Here is an 11,643-nt window from a genome sequence, read left to right on the forward strand (position 1 = left end):
TTAAAGAAATAAGAAAAAAAAAACACACAAGACATAATTTGTTGAGCTTTTCAAACGAGTCTGACCAAAGTCAGAATAATCAACAGGCTGGACAACAGGCTCATTATGAATTGAAAATGGGGGACCCTGATGTAAACAAGACGAAAGTCTTTCTCTGGTCTGCATCCCCTTAACAATTGTGTGTATTGAGCTGTACTGTATTGTACCCATTCTGCAATCTGTTAATAAAAATTGTCAATCAATCAATCAAAAGACGTACAATACTGCCCAAGAAAGACCCTGGGAATAACGTTATGAAGCAGAACGTAACCGATGGCTCCATGACAAATTAACAAAATGGCATGCACACTGTTTTATTGACATTCTCTTTGAGTAGTGTTGATGATTAATAAAGACGATTGACGACCAGCATATCACAGTAAGCCCCACAGCTTGTGGGCATTTGTGCCGTGTGGTGAAATTAGTTTAGTCAATAATACAGTACTTGGCTCCATGTGCGCTGCACATGGCCGTTTGTTTTGGAAGCGAGAGTGTCTTTGTCATCTCACAATCGCAACCCCCGGATTTAGCTAATTCAAGTTTCAGTCAGTTTGTGATGATGAGCAGACGGATGATTGTTGTGTGTAGCCTTAGCCTATGTTGTACGAATGTCGTCTGGTAATGTCAGATATACTGTATGTGCATTGTCAGGTTGAGAGAGAGATAATTAGAATTTAAAATGGGCAGATTGTGCGCACGGAAGACCACTTGGAACCTACCTTCGAAGTAAAAGAGAAAATAAATACACAGCTAACCGGTTTTCATCCGGTTAATGACAGTGGATAGCCGGCTATCAAAATAACAGTTATGCACATCCCTAGTTGAAATTTGGTGTCCAGTGGGAACATAAACAGAACTGCTTCACACTGGAAGAAGTTGAACTACAGCAAAGCTACACTCAAGAGAAATATAGTTTGTTTAACAAAGTTTACTTGGAAAAAGTAGTTCAAACTACTTCGTTTTAATAATATCTGCAATGCAATACAAAATTATAACATATAGGCTGACACAAAATGGAGTGACACGAGTGCAAAATATACCACTCAATTGAAAGTCCTTTATTGATCCCCTTGGGAAAATTACCTAACAGGTACATTTGAACCAACATCCTGTTGTTCTGGTTTGTGTCCACACGTGTGAAAGGAAGGTGTGGAGGATGGTATTTTGAGCATGTGTATAGGAATGCTTGTTTGTATAGGTGCGGCTGGGTGGCGCAGCGGACATTGCGTTCGTCACCAACGCAAGAGACACCGGGTTCGACTCCGGCTGTCGACGTTGCCTCCGGCTTGGGCCAGTCGTCATACTAACTCAATTGGCAGAGTTAGCGGGTGGAAGTCGATGGGTGGTAATCTGGACGTTGTGGACAGCGACTCCTACAGGTCGGTTGGGGACGCCTGCACAGCAGAGACAGGAAATGGCGGGGGTAGTGTGAGCCTCCCACACGTTACACCTCGCCAATGAGAGTCCGCGCTGGCAGGAGAAAAGATGTGACAGGCTGCCTCCTCGTGTATCGGAGGGGACACGTGATGCAAGGCTTCTATCCTCTCTACAACCGGCCAGTGGGGGGCATATTCGAGCAACGTTCAAGACAGGGGAGGGGAGAATTGGCACAGCGGGTAATTGGGATGGGAGAAAAAGTAGAAAAAGAGGAGAAAAAGTAGATAAAAACAAAAAAAGGAATTACATGTAGTGAAACTACTAGTTTAATTACATGTAGTGAAACTACTCCCCATCACTGCAAACATGGCAGCACTGAGGGCAGCAGTCAGTGAGAGCTGGACAGCACTGGCTCCATTACACAGGTTTGTCTGACAGCACTTAAAGCTGGCCGTGAAGCCGGCACCCAGGATACTTCCAGTCACAGTCTTCCCACAGAGGTCTGAGTCCAGGCAGCCCCTGGTATGCAGGCTGATGGTCCCTGTGGCATTGAACTCTGAAATAAAGGAATAAGGAGGAAGAGCATGTCAATGAACTGGGAATTCATTAGTCAAGGTGCTGCCGCACAGGACTATGTTTCACCATAAATGTTTGGCAGTCAATGTCAGTTGACTAGTGACCATTAACATTTTAGGAGCTGGTGCGGCTAGGTGGCGCAGTGGGCAAGGCGCTTGCCACCAACGCAGGAGATGCTGGGTTCGAGCCCAGCTCTCTGCGTTTGCTACCAGCTTGGCTGGTCGTTCATACTAATACAATTGGCAGTATTAGGGGGAGGGAAGCTGGTGGGTGGGGATCGAACGTTGTGGACAGCGACTCCTACAGGTCGATTGGTGCGCCTGCGCAGTAGAATCAGGAAGCGACGAGGGCGGCGTGTCCCTCCCATGCAGACCCTCGCCGCTGAGAGATCGCGCTGTGCAGGTGAAAAGATGCGACGGCTGCCTCCTCGAGTACCGGAGGGGACACGTGATGCAAGGCTTCGTCCACATTGCAGCCGGCCTGTGGGCGGCATGGCCTAACAGCGTTCGAGACAGGGGAGGGTGGAATTGGACAATACGAAATTGGGGATGGGAGAAAAATAGAAAATGGGAGAAAAAGTAGATAAAAAAAATAAACATTTTAGGAGCTGAGTATAAGGGCTTTGAACTGTATCTGTTTTTGGTTGTTAGGGATGGGTGTGAATAATCGATGAATCGATACAGGGTGCTCGATTTAGTTTTTTTGGTTACCACCAAATATTTTTGCAGCTGATACAGAGATCTCGCATTGAAATCCCACAAGGTGTGAGTTGTTGCAGGACGACAACAACTGGAAGCTGTGGAGCATGGAGAGCTAACGTCTTATATCTAGCCTCTATGTCCAGCCTCTATATCCAGCCTCTATGTCCAGCCTCTATATCCAGCCTCTATATCTAGCCTCTATGTCCAGCCTCTATATCCAGCCTCTATGTCCAGCCTCTATATCCAGCCTCTATATCTAGCCTCTATGTCCAGCCTCTATATCCAGCCTCTATGTCCAGCCTCTATATCCAGCCTCTATGTCCAGCCTCTATATCCAGCCTCTATATCCAGCCTCTATATCCAGCCTCTATGTCCAGCCTCTATGTCCAGCCTCTATGTCCAGCCTCTATATCCAGCCTCTATATCCAGCCTCTATATCCAGCCTCTACATCCAGCCTCTATATCCAGCCTCTACATCCAGTCTCTATATCCAGCCTCTACATCCAGCCTCTATATCCAGCCTCTACATCCAGCCTCTATATCCAGCCTCTACATCCAGCCTCTTTGCTAATGTTGCCGTGAAAAGTTTGTTGCACAGCTAGCTTAGTGTCATTTAAAAGATAAAAACAGCGGTTCATGTTTGAGCATCTCCAAATTGTGCCAACAACATGTCGCCCACTTTGCATAGTGGTTATAGACTAGTATTATACAGACATGCTGTTCCATGAAAGGAGAGACCTGCTGCAGACTAGTAGAGGTAATGTGATTATTTAAAATGGTAACCGACTGTTTTGACTGATGATACACATTAAGCATCTGGTATATTGCTGTGCATTGTTATGTCCGCGGAGTGTGTGTCTCGCAATATCTCATTATTTCTCTTTAAGATGCATTCTAAAAATGTCCCTAAACAATTACTCAAGCTTTACTCGAGTAATTCATGCGAGTATTCAATCTGGGAAAACATTACTCATGCCCATCCCAGTTGTTGTAAAGTTTATGTAGTGGGTTTTTATTTATAGTTCCATTTTGTTCCTTTCCAGTTTGGTTCTTATAAGTGGATATACAGTGTGGATATACATATACATACAGATATACAGTGGGTATACAATACAGTATGTACTGTAGGTTTATCACTGTGCCGGACATTAAGCTTCATGGCCTTTTGACGGAAATTACAGATTTGTGGTGATTTTACAATTGTGTCTTACAGTCCTGTCACCATATTCGGAAACATGTTTTTATATTGCCGTGGGGTGTTCCTTACATGCAGGGGTGTAAAAAGTACCCAGAAATTATACTTAAGTCAAAGTATGGGTACCGTCTCAAAATCGTACTCAAGTAAAAGTCAGAGTATCTGGCTAAAACACACTTGAGTAAAAGGAAAAAAAGTTTACTTTTAAATGTACTTAAGTACTAAAAAGTTAAAGTAAAAACCTTTTTTATTGCAAGGTTAGAGAACATTTATTGCGGCCAAAGAGAACATTTCATGGAGATGGGGCCGTCCACGCCGACGGCTTTGTCCTCTTCATCACTCGTACTATCGCTTGTGGCCATTTTCTGTATCTTGTCACTCTGACCATAGATATATATCTATGACTCTGACTGTCTATTCTTCTGATAGCAGGTGTTTAATCAAAGATCCCCGCTTTCTAGTCTTGCACAAGGACCAATCAGCATGGGTATGGGCGGGTTCATTTTCCATTGATGGGGATTTGATTGGCTGTTTTTAAATAAAGTTCGGCCGCAGGATTAATAACGCTAACATTAGTTCGGCCAGAGAAACAAATATACTAATTAAAATAGTTGGACCTGTGAGATTTGTACTCTGTACTTTGTAAGTCTGCATTTGAAATGTAAGGAGTAAAAAGTATGTTTTTTTTCTCTGAAATGTAATTGAGTAAAAGTACAAGTATACAAACATAATAAGTATTGTAACGATGTACAATTACTCAAGTACTTTACACCCCTGCTTACGTGCTTCTCCAATGTAGCAGTTGAGAGTGGAGTTATCACACTCAATATTTGATGGAAAGAGACACTTCCCAAACAAACCGATGGGGCACTGTTTACACGTCAGGCACTGCGCTGTGGAAAGAAAGAAAGAAAGAAAGAAAGAAAGAAAGAAAGAAAGAAAGAAAGAAAGAAAGAAAGAAAGAAAGAAAGAAAGAAAGAAAGAAAGAAAGAAAGAAAGAAAGAAAGAAATTATAAATTGTGATGGCAGTTTCACAACTCACTCTAGTCTGCAACATAGTACCATTGTAGACACATACTGTAGTGTAGACCTTTACCAGGAAATAAACTATTACAATGAATGGTTGAGGAGATAGGGACTTCCCAGGCGGAAGGCTACATCACTGGCAGAGATAGTCTCATGTTACATGTGTCATGATCTGGGACATCTGCTCCTCTGTCTCCTTTTGTCACCAGCCCCTGCCCTCTCCCTGCCATGCCCCCCAGGTCATGTATTTCTCTTTCCGTTGCCATGGACATTTCTCTTCCTCATCTAGCACTTGCACATCCCAACACTCTGTGTGTGTGTGTGTGTGTCCCATCAGTCACATTTAGCTGAGTGGTGTGAGGACAACAATCATGTACAGTCAAGCATCTACAGCAGGGGTGGCCAACCAGTCAGAGACTAAGAGCCACAAAAATTACTGTGGTATCACAAAGAGCCACACCATATACCAGCGTTTCTCAACCTTTTTTTTCAGTCACGGCACCCTTCATGTGTTTATAGGTCTCACCCTCTGGCCTCTGAAGTTGCTAATGTCTTTTTTATTTGGGCCTCACAGGGTTAAAAGTACCCTGTGAGACCCACGGTTGCAAAATTACAAAATCACTTCTAGCCATTTAAAAAAAGAATGTTTATTTAAATGTGTTTAAAGGGGAACTATTTTACTATTTCTTTCACTATTTGGGCACTTTTACACAGTTCCTGTGAGTCTATGGAACACCTAGGTTTTTTTCAAAAAAATAAAAATGCATTGTTTTGTATTTCTAATCAAGTACTCAAAAACCGCATTTTTCTACCTCAAGATCTTAAGCCTTTTGAGGCTGGGCTCCAACCACTGTGTGGCCTGGTGCCAACTGCCACATCAACTGCCACATTATTATGCAGCTGAGAAATCTCTGACATCACAGATATGCACATTTTCAGATGACTCAGTTCAGTGAGGGTGAATATTGTGAGAGGAGAATTGGAAGAATGCGCCAATATGAGAATTAGAGACATAGATCCTATTAATATAAGTCCACATAGCTAAGAAACAATGGTAAACACTGAAAAAGGCCATTTATAAGATAGTTCCCCTTTAAGCACATGTATAGTCAATTGGTCCTGTTGTTCAGCCTCACAATGCTATTTGATAGTAAATATGTTTATATGTCCCACCCTCTGGCCTCTGAAGTTGCTAATGTCTTTTTAATTTGGGCCTCACAGGGTTAACCTCTTAAGCCCGAGATATACAGTAAAAGTGTATATTTTCAGCATTACAATTGTTTACCAATTATTTTAACTGTTATTAGTGAAATATAAGATTATAGAAATCTCAGGGCATTGAGTCGGAAACCGGCGCATATTGACAGGAGGAAGTGGCACATCCAAAAGTGAGTGTAGTCTTTTGAAGGAAGAGACTCAGGGCACACCAGCCCCTGTCAATCATCTGACTTCTGGATTTACTTTTTTATTTCTCTTATTTTTTGGGATTATCTCCCACAAACCTGAACGTTATTGCCATAAAACAGAACGCAGTTAGTTTCTCTACCTTTCTGTGAACGTCTTGCAAAAAACGGTGTTGCAATATGATGAAAAATTGTGGAGAAATTTACATTATAAAAAAGATGGCAGAATTCAGTACTGTATCTACAAAACCTTCTGTTTAATCATCTTCCCGTTATTAATTTGCTTAGATTTTTCAGGTCTGGTCAATTTTAGCATGGTGTTATTCACAGTCAAAGATATATATTTTTTTAAATAGAATTGATATTCTCCTTTGGTTCATTACAATTTACTCAAGCCTAGTAAAAGACACTATTTCTGACACTGATCCATATATGTCCCTAGATTCAGATACCAAGAACATGCAAATGGACCATTTAAAAAAAAAACAATGTTTATTCTACGTCCTTATGGAATGAGTGACATAAAAAAAAAAAAAAAGTAAAAAAAATAAATAATAATAATAATAATAAATATATATATATATTTTTTTTTAATTTAATTTTTTTTTATGGATGGAAGAGCCGCACATTGACGGGCAAAGAGCCGCATGCGGCTCGCGAGCCACGGGTTGGCCACCCCCTGATCTACAGTGTCTAGTGAACAGAAGGCCACGCCCCCTCAACATACTGAGAGTTATAGTCCTATCAAGCACCTATAGTGTCTAGTAAACAAGGCCACGCCCCCTCAACATACTGAGAGTTAAGCATTGCCCTGTGACAGCTGTGTCTGATGCACTGGCTCGCCTGCTGGATCATGTTGTGACTTTTCCCAATGATGGCCAGATTGACATGCCCAACACCATTGGGGTGATCGACTGCACCCATGTGCATATTCAAGCACCTCATCAGAGGGAGTGGGAATATGTCAACAGGAAAGGGAGGCACAGCATCAATGTGCAACTTGTGGGAGATGCTGACCTTGCCATCACCAACTGTGTTGTGAGATGAGGGGGTCTGTCCATGATGCACGAATCTTCAGAGAGAGCATCATGGAACTCTTGACTTGACTTGTTGTTCACTGAATTCCAAACTAACAGGCCGGATGGAGTTATATTAGCCGACAGTGCAGTGCAATAAGAAACCTGTTCTTAATGTTTTATCTGGCTAAATAAAGGTAATAATAAGTGCCTACCCACTCCTACAATGGGTGATGACACCTTTTCCCACGGCCAACACTCCCTCACAGATGTGCTACAACAATGCCCATGGAATAACAAGGTGTGCCATTGAACTTGTGAATGGAGTACTGAAGAGGCGTTTTGCATGCCTCAACTATCTGAGAGTGGAACTCCAACGAGCATGACGCATAACACTGGCTTGTATTGTGCTACACAATATCGCTGTCCATCGCAGAGTCGCTCTCTGACATCGATGATCCCCCAGAGCCCCTTGCACCTGCTGATGATCTAGGCCCACCTATAATATCAAGGGTACTTGGAAAATATTAATCTCAATTATTAGAAATAGATCAACTAGCTCTGGATTCCAGGATACTTTTCTAGACAATGATAACAGATACAAATTGACTTGCAGGTGAGATAAACCCTCTACAAGGGGGAGGGGTTACACAATTTTGTGGGGAAAGAAATCCTGCTTAAATTTTCATAAGAAATACTGATACGAATGAAATGATTGATGTTGTAAACAAATTCAAGAACAAAATATCTCTGGATTGGAAGGGGATTGATATGACTTTAATTAAACAAGTAATTGAATACATAGCTGACCAAATGGCACACATCTGTAATCTATCATTCAAGCTGGGCTCCTTTCCCAGTAGAATGAAAACCGCTAAAGTGATTCCGATATTCAAAGCCGGTGAAAAAAACATCTTCACTAACTACAGGCCAGTTTCCCTGCTTTCACAGTTCTCAAAAACTATGGAAAACCTTTTTGTTGTACGTTTGGACAGTTTCGTGGAAAAATATGAGTTGCTCAGATAGTCAATATGGTTTTAAAACGAATCGATCAACCTCAATGGCGCTAATGGATCTTGTGGAAGAACTAACTTGATAATAAGAAGTTTGCATTAGGTATATTTATAGATCTGAAGAAAGCATTCGATACAATTGATCATGAGATTCTGTTAAAAAACACTGGATATGTTTGGGATTAGAGGGGTATGGCTACTCTGGTTAAAAAGTAAACCAGATATAGGTATAGGTATAATATAGGTCTTCACTTTCAGACATTACATGTGGTGTGCCGCATGTTTTTACTATACATTAATGATATTATGTAATATTTCTAAAATATTAAAATGTGTTATATTAGCTGATTACACAAATGTCTTCTGTGCAGGGGAGAACCTTCTGAATATTTTGAAGGTTGTCTCAGCAGAACTGGGCAAGCTGAAGTTGTGGTTTGATGTTAACAAATTATCTCTGAATATAAAAAAAAACTAATTCATGGTTTTTGGGAAACGGAACCTACAATTGAATAACCCGGTGGAATAAAAAATGTATAGCGTTAGCTTGGAAAGAGTTAATGAGAACACATTCTTAGGAGTCATAATCTACCACAATTATAGCCGTTAACCCCATGTCAATCATGTCAGGTCCAAGTTAGCATGGAGTGTTGGAATACTGGGAAAAACTAGGCACATTCTGAACCATCAATCACTGTATACTGCACGCTCATTCTGCCATATCTACATTACTGTGTGGAGGTTTGGGGTAATACCTACAAGAGCACTCTACAGGCAATAATTACCATGCAAAAAAGAGCAATCAGAATAGTGAATAATGTAGGATATTATGAACACACCAAAGGACTATTTTTAAAATCACAGACACTGAAATTTAGGGATTTTGTGGAATTTAAAACTGCACACATGGTGTATAAAGCAAGACATAATTTACTACCAGGCAACATCCAAAAGATTTTCATAGATAGAGAAGGGGGATATAATTTAAGAGGGAGACTTAACTTAAAACAGCCGACTGTACACACCACTATAAAAAGCATGTGCATATCTGTCTATGGGGTGAAGTTGTGGAATAGTCTACCAGGGGAGTTAAAAGAAAGTTAAAATACTGCTAATTTCAAAAGGAAGTATAAACAACGTATTCTTGAGAAGTATGCCGTGGATGGTTAACCATGTGTTTTTTAATCAAATTGATTAGATCAATTGTTAACATTTTTGAACACTGAAATAAATAAAAAAATAAAAGCACCAGGATACAATAAATGGGGAAAGACCCCAAAATAACCACCACTGCCTAGCAGTTGAAAACAAACAAGAAACCAAAAGAGCAACAGAAAGCGAAAACCCTAGAAACATGTACTTGAGACACTCCTCTACTAGGGAAAACATGAAATTAACAAGCATCTGATTCTGAATACAGGAAACCAAGCCTACTTAAAGGCACTGCACACCTGACACCAACCAGGTGGCAATCAAGCCCACACACCTGCCATGCCGCATGGCAATTAACTGGTGTCTGGTGATTGACAGCTCGCAAGAGAAAACCCCAAATACATCCAAAGCACACAGGAATAAACTAAAACCAAACCCACATAGGGGCAGCGGTGGCCTAAAGGTTAGAGAAGCGGGTTTGTGACCGGAAGGTCGCCGGTTCGATCCTCGGGACCGGCAGGAACACCAACCACTGAAGTGCCCTTGAGCAAGGCACTTAACCCCCAACTGCTCCAGTGGAGTTGCTCAGTGGCCAATGGTGTCGACTGTGGTTGTACTGGGCAGCTCCCAGGTGTGAATGGAACTGTGTGAAGCAGGGCGTTCCTGAAAAAGAGCATCTGTGCTCAGCGAACCTACCCTGGGTAAATAAAGGTTAAACAAAACAAAACATAAACCGTGATCCATCACACCATCGGCCGACGTGCTTTTTAAATATCAGCCATTTAAAAACCCATGTCGGTCGACCACTACTGTGTATTATGTTTCACTGTTTATGTTCAGTATGTTCCCCGTCTAGTTAGGTCCTAACGATTCCCAACGCTGTTTTGATGGATGGACTTTGGCAAAGTAACAGCTACACCACTTAGTACATTCAATTGATATATATTGGTTCGCTTTTGTGTTCGCTTTTGTGTGTTAAAATTTCTAATTTGTCAGAATGACAGAATGAAAAATACAGAAATACAGAATGAAAAATACAGAAAAATAGGAGAAAAAGTGGATACATTTTTTTAAAAATTATTATGCTGTCAGTGTGCATGTTCAAATAAATTAAAACATCAATAAACATTATTTATGAACAAATTACTTAACACAATAAATAACAATGTGATAGGTACTGTAGGTAGGTAAAGTAAGATTGTTGTAAGGTAATATTGTGACACAACCCGTCTTATCAAATCATTGATCGTATTTTTCCGCTCCAGGAGGCACAGATAGTATTTCTTAATTAACTTACAGACAGCAACGAAGGCTCCCAGGACAAGGACTGCTTTCAAAATGGTCCTCATCTTCTTTTAGGTCAGGAGGGAATACAATAGGTGCTTCTAACAAAATACTTGACGACTCAAATACTGGTCTTCTCAAGTACTGCAGAAGCTCTTTTAAAACAGTGATAAGGGAGGAACTATGACCATAAACGATAATGCCAAGAGAATGAGGTACCTGTATATCAGGTTCTTCTAGTCAGGTATGTAGTACATATTGTTGCACACATATAGAAATCTATTTCTCTCTGGACTGAGCTGGATCAGGAGCAAATAGTTGACTATGCTGCAGCCTTTTTATACAGCATTGCACCATAATACTACTGATATACTGGTGATGCCAGAAAGCATGCAGAAGTTGTTTGTTTCTAATTCTGAGGATGAGAACCATCGAAGGAAATAAAATTTTAAGCATCCGTATGCACAGACTACTTTAAAGCAGATGTGTATTTCAGTATGTGGCGTAAAACTATGGAATTTTCTACAGAATGATTTAAAGAGTTGTAGAAATATCTTTCAGTTCAAGAAAATGTATAAAGAAAGAACATTTAGACTTTATGAAGTTGAGGGGTAATAGCTTTCCCTATGACTATTTTTATTTTATAATTATAATTATAATTTTTTATCATGTATTGCTTGTTAAAAATGCGTAATTGACAGACCATCTATTTCTATTGTTTATGTATTGTTTTGAGTAAGGGGCAGGCAAAATACGATTATCTTCTTCCTGCTCCTTTTCGCTCATGGAATGTGTAAATTGAGAGGTGCTTTTTATTATGAAATTATGCTCTTATGCTTTTGTGGAGCTGTTAGGGCAAGGATT

General features: G+C 40.6%; 1 protein-coding gene and 1 pseudogene across 2 annotated transcripts; one reads left to right on the forward strand and one right to left on the reverse strand.

Moving 5' to 3' along the window:
• Positions 1-1,069: 1,069 nt before the first annotated feature.
• On the reverse strand, positions 1,070-10,931 carry lye (lymphocyte antigen-6, epidermis). The gene is made up of 3 exons (XM_084312991.1): positions 10,793-10,931; positions 4,671-4,781; positions 1,070-1,972 (listed from the first exon to the last, which is right to left on the reverse strand). Exons 1-3 carry the CDS (start codon positions 10,842-10,844, stop codon positions 1,743-1,745), a joined length of 393 nt encoding a protein of 130 aa, XP_084169117.1. The 5' UTR covers positions 10,845-10,931; the 3' UTR covers positions 1,070-1,742.
• On the forward strand, positions 7,206-7,782 carry LOC311227564 (putative nuclease HARBI1; annotated as a pseudogene). The gene is made up of 2 exons: positions 7,206-7,417; positions 7,603-7,782. The product of its transcript is annotated as a putative nuclease HARBI1 (transcript).
• Positions 10,932-11,643: the final 712 nt, after the last annotated feature.

This window comes from Notolepis coatsorum (genome assembly GCF_963971535.1).
Source record: "Notolepis coatsorum genome assembly, chromosome: 4".
Lineage (NCBI taxonomy): Eukaryota > Metazoa > Chordata > Actinopteri > Aulopiformes > Paralepididae > Notolepis > Notolepis coatsorum.